Here is a 17426-nt window from a genome sequence, read left to right as displayed (position 1 = left end):
GTGCGTGCTGCTCCCAACAGTTAGTTGTTTTTTGTTTATTGCGTAAGCGATACTACGCGAGGTTTCAGCCCGTCTCGTAAACCCGGCTGGTAGCCACGTTTGACCTTTAGAGCGACCGCAGATGGGGCGCCTCTTCAAGCTGTCAGGTAAACCCTGTCGGTAGCCATGCCGCGCCGCAGAAGAACAAGAAGAAGAAGAAGAAGAAGAAGAAGAAGAAGAAGAAGGTTTGGTTTTTGGGGTTTAACGTCCCAACATTTTTACAGAGGCAATGGGAAAACGTTGATTTGAGCAAGGGGTATGCTGTGGACGCCAAAGATCCAGGGACGATTTAATTAAAATTACCTCAAATCGTCATCTGCAGCTTCACTCGTATACCACAGGCAACTTCGGGAGGTTTGACGTTTAAGCTGCGTTACAACGTCGGCACGGGTTACAACGTCGTCGGCAACCACATCGAGCTTGTTAGCACGTTAGGGCACCGCTACGAGCAGAAGGCGTGATTCGGCTAAGTATTGGGCGGCTAGTCCTCTTTTTCTGTTTTCCCCTGCGCATTTGCGCTTTTCACCGTGTTGATAACGCTCGCAGAGAGATTGTAACTGTAAAGTGATGTCTACGCAGTCTCCCGGCCAGGGGCGCTCCCCCTGGTCGGCTTTCATTACTCCTCAAGATCTACCTCTGGAAGCGTTCCAACGATCTGGCGTTCCAAACATTCCTGTGGCGCTAGTGCCCAAGGATGGCGGATTTATTAAAATGAATAACCCTGGGACTGTTCGAGCTGCTCTCCAGGCAGCCTCTACCCTGTATGACTCAATCACAGAAGTGAGGCAGTTTGGGCGCGGCGGGATACTGTGCCGATCTCCAGATCTCAATTGCGTGAAGAATCTGCTTAAATGCAATTCATTTGGATCGCTTCAGGTGAGCAGCTTTATCCCTACTCATCTTGCATGCACAAAGGGATTAGTCCGAGGAGTAGACTCTTCTTTAACTCCAGCTGAGACCCTCGACCTTCTTTCGGCGGCTGGTGTGGTAGCGGTGTATCGTTGCAGCCGGGAGGTTAATAATACGCGGGTACCAACAGAGTCGGTGATTGCCACATTTGCGGGAACTTCATGCCCGTCAGAGATAAAAGCATGGCCATTGATCTTCCGTGTGGATCCTCTTAAATCTAAGCCACTGTAGTGCACTAATTGCTGGCGATATGGTCACAGTGCTCGTGGTTTAAGTCCTCCGTGCGGTGTTCCAAATGTGGCGATGGTCATCATTCGTCATCTTGTTCACAACAAAACGATAAATGCTGCCTTTGCGGTGGAGCCCACGCTGCAAACTCCTTGGAGTGTCCATCTCGAAAACAGGAGCTGCAAATTCTAGAGGTAATAGATAGAAAACGCTGTTCGCGTCGTGACGCTTTAACAGAGGTTAAGGAACGATTACACGGTTATGCAGGTGTATCAGCCCGATCAGGTGTGCCTCTGGATGCATCAATCTCAAAGGCTATAATGACTGCAGTGGAATCATCAATGACTAAAATGGTCGACCGAATAGTTTCTACTGTCACAGAGTGTTTTTCTAACGTTCTGGCAGTTCAGCTAACGCAAGCCCTGCAATCAGGAACAGCCCCTTTCATAGCAAAATATGCCCTCTGAAAGCTCTCAACCGATTGAAAGCACTGCTGTTGCTTCGCCTAACAGGGCTGCTCCTCCAGATGACGATGAAAACATTAATGACGCAGAGATGGTAGAATCAGATGTAAGAATTTTAAAACGGTGTGGGTCTCCCATGTCCAATCATTCTTCTCCGCGGTCCCAACCAAAATCAAAGAAACATCAGCATACATTAAAGCCAAAGGATAATATTTTGGGGCAGGCAGTTGCGGCTGCCAAGATTCCACAATCATAGGGGCACTAAGAGTTATCCAGTGGAACTGTAGTTCAATTCTAACAGCTTCAACAGATTTAGTTTACATTTCTTCTCAATATAATCCACATATAATTATTTTGCAAGAAACTTGGCTAACAGCTTAAAAGCATTTCTATTTACAAAATTATAATTCATTCAGACAAGATCGCCAATCAAAAGGAGGAGGTTTAATTATATTTGTCTGTACAAAATTCTGTCACAGGGCTAGGATTTCTTTCCAGTTATCTTCTATAGATTGTGAGTTATTGGCCCTAGACTTTGAAATTCCAGGGCACTGTCCGTTTTCATTAGTGAATGCTTATTTCCCTAGCGGTGTACAAGATACAAAACCTCTAGATCTGCTATTAGTTAATTGTCGAAACTCAGTTCTTCTGGCTGGTGATTTTAATTCGCATCATGTGTCATGGGGCTACAAGACAGATAGTTGTGGCAAGCGTCTTTGGGATTGGGTAACAAATAATAACTTTTCCTGTAGAAATTCGGGTTCGGCCACTTTTATAAGAAAACACAGTCAATCTGTGTTAGATTTAACTTTTACCTCTCCCAGTCTCTTCGTTAATAATTGGTCAACACTTGATTGTGGCACCTCTAGTGACCACATACCGATTGCGTTTGAGGTTAATCACCCTGTAACTCCAGCGACTTCTCAGTTGAGGTCATTTATCAACTATAATAACTTTCAGTCAACGTTACGCTCTAATCTTGAATCATTGACTAACACGGATAAAGAACAAAAATCAAAACGCTTATGCTCGGTGATTGAGGATTGCCGTAAGAAGTCTGAGATCTTGGTACGGAGCTCAAAGGTGAATACTTCAGCTGTTTGGTGGAATGCTGATTGTTCCCGAGATTACAGACGTAGAAAGGCGGCATGGAAAAAGCTTCTCCACAACCAGTGCCCGAAAAACTGGCAGGATTACAAGTTCATTGCAGCTACATTTAAACGTACAGTTGCAAAAGCGAAGGACGAGTATGATGCAAAGCATTTTGATTTCCTCTCTAAATCAGGCAATCGAACTGCACTTTTTGGTTTTTTACGCTCGCGGAAAAAGATTCCGCAAGCACAAAATCTACATTCCTTTATTTTGACTCCCCATGAAGCAATAGACACAATTGAAAAAATTGCCAAAGGACTGGAGAAACGTTTCTCGTCTGCACTACCTTCGGGCTCGATATCTGTAATGCCAATGGAACCTGTTAATTATGATCCTCAAATTTCCGTTTCTGAGCTTACTCCAATAGTTATGAGATTACCAGCCGCTGCTCCCGGTCCTGATAAAGTAACTTCAAAAATGTTAAAAATTCTTTTTGACGAGTCACCTCAGACGTTATTAGAGCTAGTAAATTATTCCATTAAACATGCTTGGATACACCCAGAATGGAAACTTGCCAAAATAATTCCTTTACTTAAGAATAAAGGCGGTGCCTTGTCTATTGATAATATAAGACCAATTGCATTAACATCAAACATTGTAAAATTAATTGAAAGAGTCATACTTATACGTGTTTCGGAATTCATGAATAAAGAAAATATCCTCAGTCCTTGCCAAATTGGTTTCCGTCAAAAGTGTTCCATCTGGAATGCGCATGCTGATCTCGAGAGTCGAGTTCTTCTAGCGCGGCGCCAAAAAATGCACGCTGCCTTGATAACGCTAGATATAGCCAAGGCCTATGATAGCGTTGAGCATAGCATTCTATTGAAAAAATTAAAATCTCTTCAGTTTCCACATTATTTAGTAGCCTGGATATCCGAATTCCTCCAAAACCGAGAGTTTTACTGTGCATTAAATGGCGTCCATTCTGGCAGATATAAGCAAGCCAGGGGAGTGCTGCAAGGAGCAGTCCTTTCACCAGTCCTTTTCAATATACTACTCAGCTCAATACCTGTTAATCATGACGTTCGCACTTACGTATATGCTGATGATATTGCGTTTTTTGCAACTGCATCGGATATTCAATCCCTTTATCTCCACTTGCAAACGTACCTAAACTCTATTGAGAATTGGTTGTGTGGCTTGCATCTCACATTAAATGTCAACAAAAGCGCAGTCCTCGTATTTAATATAAAAGATTCTGTAAGTCTGTCTGTAATGTATCAGCAACAAATAATACCACAGGTTAAATCATTAAAGTATTTAGGGGTCACTTATGATGATAATCTTTCATGGCAGCCCCACATTAACCATATTACTACGAAAGGGGCTCGGGCCGTGGGCATGTTGCGCCGAATTAGTCGTCCCAGGTCTGGAATGCGGAGAGATGTCCTTTTAATGATTTATGTTATGTATGTGCGTCCAATTTTAGAGTTCGGTTCAGTCTTGTTTTCTGGATCAGCAGCTTATAAAATTCGACCGCTTGTTCTTTTGGAGCGAGAAGCGCTTCGTTTGTGTATGGGACTTCCAAAATTTGTTGCCAACAATGTGCTCTACCTTGAAGCCCAGATTCCACCCTTGATATATAGATTACAAATTCTAACCGTTCAGACGTACTTAAGGATATATGAATCAGAGTTTCACCGATCTATGTCTATTTTTTGCTGTCAACCGACCTCCTTTTTCGGTGTCCATTGGTCTAAATTTCACACCCCGCAGGTTGTTATGGTCAAAAATTTGCTGGACCCCTTAAATGTTTCCCTTCCTAGTATTCTACCCATACAAACCATCGGTTCATCTATTAAAATTGTCTTTGATGACATATTCCCGAATAATGCTAAAAACTTATCATCCGTTATTCTAAACGGATTATTAGAAGATCATTTAAGAAGCCTTTCTGCTAGTTTAGTTGTAGCTACTGACGCATCTCAAAGTAATGAAAAGGCGGGAGTGGGTATATATTGTCCACATTTAGACTGGTCTTTTTCTGTCCGGCTTCCGGACTTCACCCCAATTTTTGAGGCGGAGTTTCTGGCGGTGGTACTCGCTCTACGTAAATTAGACTCCTCTTTTTCTAAAGTGGCAGTAATTTCCGACTCTCTATCATTGTGTTCATCTCTCTCTTCGTCGGTGGATTCTGCAATAGTAAAAACCTTTGTCTCCCTGATCCTAAAACATTTGAAAATTGTACATATGGTATGGGTACCAGGCCACAGCAATGTGGATTTAAATGAATATGCTGACAATTTATCAAAAGAGTCCCTTAATGGCCCCGTATTATCTATCCTTCCGGCAACCGCGTACATCACCGCAGCGAGGTTTCGAAGAAACGTTCTATTAAATATGAAAAACGGACATCTTTTAAGATCTGAGGACTACCTGCATCTAAATTATTCTTGGAATAGAAAATTATGTCATTCACGGCAACTTGAGATTTCACTAACAAGGCTGCGATGCCGCATCCCACCTTTAAATTTCTATCTTCACAGGTCTGGTTTGGCAATGTCTCCCGTCTGCGCATTTTGCGGTGAACAAGAAACATTAGATCACTTTTTATTGTTTTGCCGCCGCTTTACTACGCTGAGAAAACAGTTGATGGAAAGGCCATTGCAACAGCTTGGCCTTAGTTTAAGCAGCCCGACATTGTTATCATTTGGCGCCACCATCCTTGGGCACAGTCACAGGTCTATTTTTACCGCCATGCAAAATTTTTTATTGCACTCAAATCGTTTTCCTTGCTAAATATTAAAACATCACTTGTCCTACAAATATAGTGTCAATCTCCCGTGAGTGTTACCACTTTTCATATTATATTTCACTTATTTCCCATTTTGTTTCGTTTCCTCTACCCCTCAAATTATTATTAATATATATATATATATATATATATATATATATATATATATATATATATATATATATATATATATATATATATATATTTCTTTTTATGCAAGTATATTAAAAAAAAAATTCTTTGCTACCCAATTCTTGGCCGATCCCCCTCTGTGGGTATGTGCCATAAGTTATTTGGACAACAACAACAACAACAACGTCCCAAAGCAACTCAGGCTATGAGAGACGCCATAGTGGAGGACTCCGGAAATTTCGACCACCTGGGGTTCCTTAACGCGCACTGACATCGCACAGCACACGGGCGCCTTGCTTTTCGTCTCCATCGAAAAGCTGCCGCTGAGAGCGGGATTCGATCCCGCGTCCTTGGGAACAGTAGTCGAGCGCCGTAACCACTGCGCCACCCCGGCGGGGCGAAGAAGAAGAAGAGGAAGAGGAAGAGGAAGAAGAAGAGGAGGAAGGGAAAGAAGAAGAACAGAAAGAGTATAGTTACGTCGGCTTTGCTTACGCTACCTACCGGGTTTAACTAAAGCTAAACCCCAGCTAATTTTTTATCGTTCAGGAATACCCGCCATCAAGAATCTAAAATCTGCCTCCTCGTCTGAGAAACCGTGAGAAATACATCTGCCTCCTCGTCTGAGAAACCGTGAGGAATACGCGAAATTGGACAAAGAACTAGCTTCGTTATGCATAGTTACATTGGCAGCATTAATTGTGTCCATTAACGAAACATCATCTTTTCGCTCATCGTTACTAACACTTCTTGAATCTAGCGCAGCACTGTAGTCTGTTTGAATTTGCCGACCTTATACATGTACATATTTGTTTGGTTTTTAGCATACTTTACCATACCCACAATGTACAATATTGAGCTAATTTTTTAAATCACACTGTTGTTTCATTATTGGTTTTCCTGTATTTGTATTATGTATGACATGAACCCATGTGCATTTTATGTAACCATATTTTATATGCTCCCCCCCCCCCCTCTGTAATGCCTATTGGGCCCTTAGAGTATTTAAATAAGGAAAATAAAATACGTTTTCAAAATATTTAGAATTGAAAAGAAATAGATGTAAGAAATAGCAGTAGATCAACATGGGCGATTTATAAATCTAGTGTGTTTAATGTTTATCAAGAAACAGATGAGGTACGCCATCGACCAACTACCGTCATGACGAAAACTGCACAGTTGGTGCTCTTAGTCCTCTAGCTTGTGAACGTTTCCTGTCAATTTAACCACGCGTTTTCTTTTCCTGTTCATTTTCTCGCTATTTGTGTGACTCTCTTCTAGAACGGACATGCGCTACGTCCTCTACGAGCAACATTTCGAGCTTGTTCCTCCATCTTTACTTTCTTTTACTGTATAAACATTTGGTTGCTAACGAAGTGATATTTCAATTAACCGGCTTATCACTGTACATTTTTGTGTATTATGGTCGTTGCGTTTGTTTTTTAAGAAAGAAGCCGAGGAAGAGGCAAAGCGGCAAAGGCGACGCAAGCACTGCAGACGCGCAACGTCACAACTAGAGCACTTGAGGAGACCGACACCAGCTCAAGATGAATCGTTCAAGAAGCAGACTAAGGAAGAGGGTGACCACCAAGCCAGCGCTGTTTCCAGAGTTCAGTCGAGAGCAGACGGCATCACCGACACGGCCCTAGCTCTACCGTTCGTCAACGGGCAGCAGACGGCATCTGGCACCCAAAACGAGAAAGATGGACGCCGGCCACGGTTTGTGGACAAAACGATGTAAAATTCATTTTCAAAGGTGTAGGTTGCGGCAGGCATAGCAGTCAAATTCGGAAACATAATCACCGTCAAGGGCTGCCGTACACAAATCTCTCGATGGCAGCCTATAAGCTACATGCATTTTTGTGCCGCTTTTTAACTGGCGGATTGTTCGAATGGTTTTCTGCTTGGTATCTTTTAGTACAGTTTATATGTAATTAATTACGTACATGATAACTCAGTTTCGTAATTTGAGGCGGTTAGTCGTGATTTCGGCGAATGATGACTTCACAGGAAGTATACATGTGTTTCAAAATAACGGCTTGAGGGGCTAGTTGGTGCTGCTTAATGTTTTGTGTTTGTTGCGCCACATTTCTGAATATTATACATGTGTGTCCTACAAATAAATTAGTGTCTGGGTGGCACTCCTGATTGAAGCCCCTCACTGTCGAATTAAACTTGATAATACGTGCAGTGGAGGTAATTTGTGTAACTAAACAAACTAATGCTATCAGACAGCGTATCCAGAGACGCGTTTATCGCAACAGCCCTGTTGCCCTTCCTCCGTCCCTACCCCGTGCATGCTATGCAGTAACGGCACGAGAAATGGAGAGCTGGCCGTGGTTGCCACCCTGAAGGAAGAGACTGCCAAACTGAAGGAGGAGCGGGAAGAGTTCGCCAAACTAGTAAGTGCGGAAACCCAAGGACGTACACCTCGTTCTCGAGCCTCTACATGCAATGTGCAGTTCAAATTTATATACATGGGCGAATAAATGCCTCTAGGACTCAGTTTTGGAACTTTGCTTGATAAACGATTGTTTTGCTCGCAGCGCGCCCCGCATTAAAAAAGGAAAAAAAAAAGGGTAATGTCTATATAATATGTGAAATTTAAACATCTTCTTTATGCTCTACTATCTGCTGCCTCTACAACAGGCGCGTGTTTCTTTTTTTAACTGTGTCCGCGCGTTAATGTTTGCACTTGCATGGGTGTAAAGGCTGTTCAGAGTAATGCACCAACATACGCATTTGTTCACAATGCTACACGATGATGGGGTGCAGTTTGCATAAATCTTGTGCAGAGCGGTCAGGAGTTCGGGTGGCGCACTTTCTCACAAAAAAAGCCAGATATTTTTTTCAAACCCAGTGATGACATTTTACCGAATAGTAAATGATAGACCCGCAAGCAAGGTAGACACGAGCAGCTTTTCCCGAACTTCAATTGCCCTTTCAGTTATTATATCTTTTCCCGCCCAGTATGCAGTGCTCGAGCACTCTACACAAGGATCATGCAAATTCTGCATACAAACTTTTCTCTAAAAATATATTTGTTCAAAGGCGTTATTAATATTTTTCTGCTGCAATGCCTGCTGTGCCAGGGAATGTAATCCGCACAAGTCACACGGCCAACCTAAGGTCGTTTAGAATGCGCACGTCAGATATAAGCAGTGACAGTAACATCTAATCCGCTGGTGTCTCTTTGGACCACATACCACTATCGCCACCTTATGTTACTCAGCAGATAAGTTTCTCTTTTTGTTTTGTTGTCTTGCAGGTGAGTAGTCTGAAGGTGAGTCACCCGGCACGAAGCACTCGGACTGCGCGCGGCACGGTCCCCACATTGGAGCGAAGCACTGCACCACGTCACTACACCAAGTCACTGCACTACGTCATCACCTGGGAATCTTTTGCATGCCACCTCAATTTTGTAGCATCCTTCGATCTTGATCAATCTTTTTAAGTAGTGTTCCGCAAAGTGAAGCAACTCTAAATCAATGAGAATACTTAGCCCTAATAGTTATACAGTTATGTTTAGGTGCTATTGTATTGGCTTGCTTGGAACATTACTTCTAAAGGCTACATGCTTGAAACGCATGTCTAAATATCATCGTTCTGTCCGGCAGTTTTGTCCAGTTTAACCTTTGCAGCGTTAAGATTTGACAATGAATTTGAAAAAGAAAAAAGAATCCTTCCGTAATCATAACAGCATTTAATACAGCAGATCCCACGCAAAAAGGACACGGAATGCCAACCAGTAGGTTCATAAAGTTTTAAACTAAAACTAAAGCTCAGTAAGAAAAGGAGGTCTGATTTCGCTCAACACTTTATGCCTATACCACTGCAAAACTATAATTCAACGGGCCATGTAAAATGTGCAGTGGCGCATTAACTAAACTCTAAAATGACATCGCCATATAAGTGCCCTCGAAACGATGTGGGTCTAAAGCTATGTTTACGAATGCAAAAAAAGGAGGCATCTGCAAGGGGGATTTTGTTACCATTGGATAAGAATATCTTGGTGTGGATGCAAATAATGCACGCTAAATTTAGATTTAGACAGACAAGCTCGAAAAGGTGGCCTCTGGTTATCTCCTTCAGGAAGTGATGTCCGAGGTTCAGAAACCTGCCACTAGAGCCGCGCTGACTGCCTGCCTGTCAAGGTATGCTGTCTCTGAGGAATTGTTTTCTGCCTTAATCTTTGCCTATGAAAATTTCGCTATCATGTGTGTATGAGCGCCCTGTTAATTACGCCCAGATATTCCTGCAGTAAAGCTCATTTATTGCGGTCTCTATTACTGATACATTTGCCTTTATTGGACCGCTGTGCTGGTTACATTACATAGCAGAGATACACCATTTCCTCTTGTTTTCGTTCTCGGCTTGCTAATTGGCGCCAGTGACTCCCAACTACAGGTTTACCTTCCTCAACCGCTGGATGTTCATGCTCACACGACCATATGAGTGCGAGTGAAATTTGATCCGTTCATAAAATCGTCTATGCTGTCATCAAAAACTTGTACCTGGTCACTTTGGCTCTGGAAAATGGCACTAATATTTGCATTTGATATGGTGAATCCCCATGTCAACATTTTTTGAACTTATCTACCGACTATGATTGGACTGTTAATCTATTGGGCTTTGTCCGCCTTCTCTCTGAGGACACTATCTCGAGGTCAACACATGCTCGATAAACAGCTTGTTCACTTCATCTTGTACAGCCTCGTCCACTTCTAGCTATAACACGGTCACTGCTTTCAAAGCGTCATTGCGTCCGACCCGGCCACGCAATAGAGCTTAGTGGCAGGCCATGTGAAGCAACAACAGGCCCGGGTCCTTCTGTGCTTGCATCGCTTTGTATCGATATGTGCCTACGTCGGGCGCAATGTTGCTTCGAAAGCAGTGACCGTGTTATAGCTAGAAGTGGACGACCCTCTACATCTGGTTTTGAATAAAACGTATTTCTCAGCTTGAAACGAACTGGAAGACGTGATAGTACAACTCAGAAACGTATTCTGACTATATATTGTGAACTAAAGAAAATGGTTTCTGCCTTTCTAGTCTTAGTGAATTATAATTTTACCGTCGTAGTCCTTTCCGTGATGGGACCTACCGCAGTAAGAATGCTACCAATACGTTTTTACTAATTCCGCAGATGCTCCAGGGTAAGAAGGGTAGAAATGAGAAAACTAAAAATGTAGGTGGCACAACTTCCTGATATTTTACCATAATTTACTGATTCTTTAAAACATCCCGCAAGGTAATACTAAACAAATAATAATCGCTAAGAGTCGCTTTTGCCGGGATGGCTGCATTCTTCTGAACCTTGATCTCCGTGTTCTCTTCCAGGAGCAGAGGACAATCACCGGGTCACGGGGAAGTCAGCGGCGATGAAAATGGTACGAATCTGTATAAGCTTGTCAGATTTTCGCACTTGCTAATTTGCTAATGAAAATGTAAATGACTGGACCGCAGTGCAACTCCAACCGCATTTAACTTCGGCCATCGAGAAGCCACGACTATAAAGTGATCTTGAAGTAAAAAATGGAGGACATTACAGCTCTGATTAGTCGACTTATTTGTTTATGGCTAATGTAATTGCCGTCAGGAGCAACAGAGGCAAACGAAATGTGCAGCTGGCATTTCCATAAAGCATCTGAAGGATGTCCGCTTTGGAATGCCTTTTAGCCCCAAACAGTCAAGCTAAATGGTTCAAAATGGGGAAACCAAAGGTGGTGGCACCGTTTTGACAGCGCAAATAAAATTCTGCAACGTGCAGCTCTGGGGCGTTAAAGACAGCACACCAATGTCTACATATGTTGCATTACGGTCAGCACAGTCCCTGGCATGAACCGTTCTTCATGGTGAAACATGCGCATATTTTTCTTTTCTCTTCATGAACCAACTGCAGTTCCTGTTCAGTGGGAAAGAAGCCAGAGTTTGGACAGGGGGTAAGCTAGAAGTTGCATGCTCTCTCCTCGAACAAATGCTCTGCTGGCGAGACCAAAACTAATACTGCGCAATGCCGTTCACAAGCACTCACTACTGCGTTAAAACGAGAGAGGGTGCTGTTAGGCTTAAGAAAAAGACTTGAAGCTCGTGTGTCTTCGCGCAAATCTCGGTAAGATGTTCAGTACCAAAGACAAAAACTTTGTATGGCGCCTAAGCTAATGCCACACTAAGAGTACGATGCGACAGCGCTAAAGTGTCTCTATCGTGGACCGGGGTTCTCGCGCACTCCCTCGCAGATAGCGACACATATGTTGCCATAGCATACTGCTTTCTAACAAAGTCGAATGAACAGGCCTAGGGCACTCCTCAGTAACGTTGGTGCAGCATGTCTAAGTCGCGACCCAGGGATCCGAAGTTCAATTCTGCCACTTGATAGCCCAAGTTGCTTAAAGCGTATTTTCTTTATCTTAATTAAGTGTTATAATATTATTTTAGTCACGCAATGACCACATAAGGACACGTTATGCACTGTTTGAATAATGACTCCTATTGCTAGAAGCCGACCAATCTGTATTTTCCATTCACGCCGATGCTCGATCTTCCACCGAGCGGGACCTTAGTTGCTACAACCATAATAAAACATTTGGTAATTTGTGGTAGCTGGTTCGGTAGTTGTTATTTTGTGGTGTTATATTTCGTTTGTTCGGAACTGATGCATTACTGGGTGTCGACAGAATCCATGCTTAAAACTTTGCGCCGCGAACCGCTCGTGTCATGGGTGCTACTATACACATAGGCACAGGCACATAGGGCAGTAGAGATAGGCTTTTTTGGGTAATACAAAGGATGATAGAAATAAAGATAAGGAAAAGAAATAAAGATAAGGAAAGTAAAGGATCAGAAGAGGCCAGTTAGTGAGCAAATCCTCACTTAAGTGGTTAAAAAAAGAATGGACCTAAAGAGCAGATGACGCAACGACAGCAATAGCGAATTATTGTCAATTTCGTAAAGTTAAGTTGTAAAGATCTTTACAAGGAGGAAGCAGACCTTTAATGAGCATGCTATATTGACAGCAGGGAGTGCTGACTTCTTCATGTTGTCTTAGTTTACAAACTCTTTATTCTCACTTTTCAGCTTGAAAGGCGCCTCACAATTGGATGCATCTCAGCAACTAAGGTAATAACCAATTCGTGAATCACAACCATGGAATGTTTTCCCTAAGACACTATCAGGGGTACCAAATGCCCACGACTTTCAATTCTTAAGACGTAATGATGTATGTGAAAGCCTGTATATCCGTTAGATCTTGTTAGAACTTTATTTTTTATTCTCTACAGGAAAGGAGGATCACAACCGACACAACTGGATGCAGGAGGAGGCTCTCAAACTGGTCTGAATTCTTTATTATTAGCTTTTTATGAACACAATTCACTCATGCAGTCCTTTATCAAAAGCTGGCTTCCGTCAAAAGAAGCTAGCGATATGCCATAACTATGCATATAACCAGCAAATATCTGAAAATATGCCTCAGAAACACAAAAGGCAGCCGTGGTCTGCGTGATATGTAAGTGCACGTTAAAGATCACTGGTCTCAATGAATCCAGAGCCGTCTACTATGACTTCCTCCGTAGCCTCAGCCACACCGTCCCAAATCACTCAAATACTCAAATACCGTCCCATTCCATACCGCTCAAAAGCGCACCTGTATGCTAAAATTGCAAATATTGCAAACAGGCTTGTTATTAGTGTGACGAAACATTGCAGCACTTGCATATTTTCTTCCGTAATGCTATTCTGCGATGGCGTGCATGTCGTTGCACGAAGCATGCCGCATGCCTGGACAGGGCACTTGCACTCATGGGGCTACAGGCCGCCTAGGAAGTGAGCACAGCGAATAAAGGCTAAGGACATGCTTTTTGCAGAGTCGTGACGCCGGCTGCGCACCGGCTTACCGGCAAAACGCCAACGCTGATAGTTGCTAGGCCTATCCTGCTTCGCAGCGAAGTCACGTCCAATCGGTGCTTAGAATATAAGGTCTAATAGTGTCACCGCTGGAAAGTTAGGTGGGCGGATGAGGTGAAGAAGTTCGCGGGGGTCAAATGGATGCAGCTAGCACAGAACCGGGTTAAGTGGAGAAATATGGGAGAGGCCTTCGCCCTGCAGTGGGTATAGTCGGGCTGATGATGATGATGATGAGTGTCACCGGTACAATAAATATAGAAAAATATTTCATTGAGAATCAGGTGCAATTGGTTTTTGCAGTGCTTTCGACAACAAGAGCAAATAAATTACGGTCACTGACCACACCCCAGAACCGCGCTCCTTGTTCACTGAGCTGGGCAAAAAATCGTGGTGATGTTTTCTTGTTTAGCTCAGTGAAGAATGAGTTCGCAAGCGGTTCAGAAATGCCTCGAACCTCATTCTTTGTTAGGGACAGTGACTCACTTTACTCAGTGTCTGACAAGACGAATTTTCATCGAACCAAGCAAGCCTGGTAACAGCCGCGGTAACCTCATTTCAGCTAGGTTATCTTCACCTCGTGTTCAGTGCTATGCAGAACGTTGGCTTCTTCGTATGACATCAGTGTTACGTGAAAACAAGTGCCTCCAGACTAGACCAGAGGCTACCGCTAATTGCGAAGTACGTTCACTTCACTAAATTTTGCGGAATCATGGCATAGCTTGCGCTAATAGGTGAACAAGGCCTCACCCACGGCTGTTCCCGACGCAAAAAGTGATCATGAAAACGCAGATAGGAAAAGAGCCGCTTGCAGTGCCGCGGCACATTGTTCGGTACTACGCATTCAGTAGTGGTATACATTTGCATGTAATTCTCAAGAGGGTTCTTCCAATATTTTGTTATACACAATAATTCAGTGCATCTAGAATCGACTGCAAACGTTGTTTACAAGATAGCAGTCCTATCTGACAATTTTGAGTCATATTTCACTATAACGAAGTTTCCGCTTTAACAAAAATTTTCAGGGTGCCTGTGTGTTTCGCTGTCGCGGATTTCACTGTGTTATGGATCTAGTCCCCCGACGTTTTTTATTACAAGGAGTGCGTGCAATGAAACAAACGAGCTGACAGGCTTCTTATTGTCTATTGCCTACACAGCGGGCTCCGAGCGCCGCCCTGACGGAAGGTGAGTGTTTTTCATGTTCACTGGATAATTATATTGTAACGCTGCTTCAAGACATAACGGTAATGTTTCGTGAACAAAAATAATATTTCTTCGACTTGAGAACGATATTCTTGCCGAAGTCAAGTATGTGCTTTCAAGAGTTGTGCACCGCGTTTGTGATGCAGTTCTGTTTTATTCACATCAACGCACATGACGTTAGATCAGTGAGAGCACGTGCACTTCTAATTACCCGCACACAGGCATGATTGAGGGAGCATACTGTCTTTAAAAAGCCTCTAGTGTTATAATGAAAACTGTGACCACGTTTTTCTTTATTTAATAGAAACGTCATAGAATTTTTCTTCCCCGCAATTGCCTTCTTTGCCCATTATTAGCTTTCTAGCAGATGGTGCCCAAAAGTTTATTTCTTCGGGTCGTACACTTCCGACGCAATTTCCTTCTATTGTTTCTATAACCGTCCGCAGCGTTGCAAGGTCGACCACAAAGCAGGAAGCCTACCTCAAGGAGCTCGAGGCCCAGATCAAGGAGAAGCAGGAGCGGATGCTGCAGGAGAAGCTGGAAGAGGCCCGGTGAGTGGGAGTTGGTAGGAGAAGGACGCGCTGGAATGAGGAATTCCGGGATAGTGTATGTGCATCCCGCTCTCCTCTGTCAAAAGAAAGGCGCACGGTCTGAATACCGGATGCCGTAGAGGTAGGTGCCTGTGGTTGATTTGGTATGTAGGGTTTAACGTCCCAAATCGACTCAGGCTATGAGAGACGTCGTAGTGGAGTACAGGAAATTTCGACCGCCTTGTGTTCTTTGACGTGCACTGACATCGCACAGCACACTGACGTCTCCTCGCTTCGTCTCCATCAAAACGCCGCCGCCGGCGGTCGGTATCGAACCCGGGTACTCTGGCCCAGTTAACCACTGCGCCACCACAAAGGGGCAGAAGTGCCTGTGCAATCAGCCCCTCCACCCTCCTGAAAAAAAGCAGAATAGTAAATAACATTCCGGGCATCGCTTGGCATTTATAGCTTCAGAGCCTGTAGTTAGAAACGTTCGTGGTAGTGTTTTAAAGAAACCTTCCAAGAGTAGGTTCGTATAGATATCAGCTTTATGAGCGTGGTCATCGAAATTACGACCCTGTTCAACGTGACATAAAGAGCCAACAAAAGTATAGAGCGCAGAGCAACGCTTCCCTTCAATCTCTTCTTTTAAAGCAAAAGCTTTATTAGCAAAGCGGCGTCGATTGCACCATGTCTGCACAAATGACCTTGAACACATGCACCTAACCACGTGAATCGCCACTGGCTCGCCGCTTGACTCGTTCCATCGGCAAGTGCGCCTAACCACATGACTAGCCTTCCTCCTGATATGATTATGAGAGCTGTTCGGTACTCCGCGTAGCTGTGGAAGAACCGGTTGCAGGTTGTTGTGCTGTGAATCGAAAATGCCAGGCCGAATCTGACTACCGTGCAGATGTTGTGCGCTGGAAACAAGCACTTTGTAACGACCATGAAGGGAAGCGTTTCAAGATAGCAGCGGAAACCGAAGATGTAAGAGAGGCTCGTCTTGAGAGACAGCGGGTAAAGCGTGTCAGCGACACAATGGACCATCCATTTGGACCTATAGTGGTTAACAAGTTACCCAAGACTGCTTGGGTGTGACCTGGAAGTTTTGGACGTTCAAACTCTGGCTATGAACTACTTCACCGAAGTCTTTGCTTTAATCGACTCAAAAAGTCAAAGCTTTACCCAGGATTGGACACTAAGATGTAAACTAAAGCGAACTGTGCCTAATCATGCTTAACCAATCTTTCGGTCCGTATAACCAGGTTCAGCCGAGTTGTTCCTTAGCCAATTCGCTCAACGCCGAGCGAAAGGTGTAATTGACAATGCAGGCCTAGCAAGAGCTAGCTACAGCTCGACCGAAGCCTAATCAGGTGATAGCAAAGCATTCGCCTGCATGACCAGGGTTAGCTGGGCTCTGCCACAGTCATTTTTGGGGAAAGGAAACCTCAGTATCTACCTCACTCCTCGGTGACCCGCTATACAAAGGGGACATACAAACTTCAGACGATTTTGTCAGGTTCTGACGTTCCGGATTAGGGATTTCGCACTAAAAACTTCCCCGTCGAGGTGGCTTGGAGGTTACGTATTGGACTACCCTACTGAAAAACGAAAAGTTTTACGGAGCAATAACGTCACACAACCTCATCGAATCACATAGACCCTCATACGGTGCACATCATTATCATAAAATATCTTCCAGAATTTATGTCAATGTACAAGAAACTATGAGATCTTACACAATTATATGCGACTTTAAAGTGATTTCTTACGTGATTTGATTGAGACTGTGTGAGAAAATGTGAGGTTATTGCCTCATACAATTTTTTCAGTAGGGTACTTATTGCGGTACCTGGTTCAAATCTGGTCGTGACGGCTGCCTTATGATGGTTAAATTCTAGTCACCCGTGTACTGTGTGATGTAAGTGCACTTCGAAAAAATCACAGGTGGTTTAAATTACCCGTCCTCAGCACTAAGGCGTCTCTCACTGTCTTTGAGACTTTAGACGCCAACCAAACCAAGCCAACAGCTAAAATACGTCGTAAAAAGTAGCCGCCTAATATAATACAAGAGCTCTTAACGCCTTCATTATGGATAACGTGACTGACCACAACCTAAGCAAGTAGAATTGT

The 17426-nt window shown here is 43.5% G+C and overlaps 1 protein-coding gene across 1 annotated transcript in view; it reads left to right on the top strand.

Annotated features, from left to right (window-relative positions):
• Positions 1–17426, top strand: part of LOC146179462 (uncharacterized) — a 55296-nt gene that overhangs the window by 28167 nt on the left and 9703 nt on the right. The window contains exons 4-13 of the mRNA XM_084579888.1: positions 7103–7374; positions 7964–8057; positions 8924–8938; positions 9748–9809; positions 10996–11045; positions 11558–11597; positions 12733–12774; positions 12936–12988; positions 14715–14742; positions 15207–15311. Coding sequence (XP_084436014.1) covers positions 7103–7374; positions 7964–8057; positions 8924–8938; positions 9748–9809; positions 10996–11045; positions 11558–11597; positions 12733–12774; positions 12936–12988; positions 14715–14742; positions 15207–15311 — 761 coding nt within the window. The remainder of the gene's footprint in view (positions 1–7102; positions 7375–7963; positions 8058–8923; positions 8939–9747; positions 9810–10995; positions 11046–11557; positions 11598–12732; positions 12775–12935; positions 12989–14714; positions 14743–15206; positions 15312–17426) is intronic.

Source organism: Amblyomma maculatum, chromosome 9, assembly GCF_055883805.1.
Source record: "Amblyomma maculatum isolate TAMU_Amacu chromosome 9, ASM5588380v1, whole genome shotgun sequence".
Lineage (NCBI taxonomy): Eukaryota > Metazoa > Arthropoda > Arachnida > Ixodida > Ixodidae > Amblyomma > Amblyomma maculatum.
The sequence above is the reverse complement of the archived record's forward strand: the minus strand, read 5'-3'. Positions and strand labels throughout refer to the sequence as shown.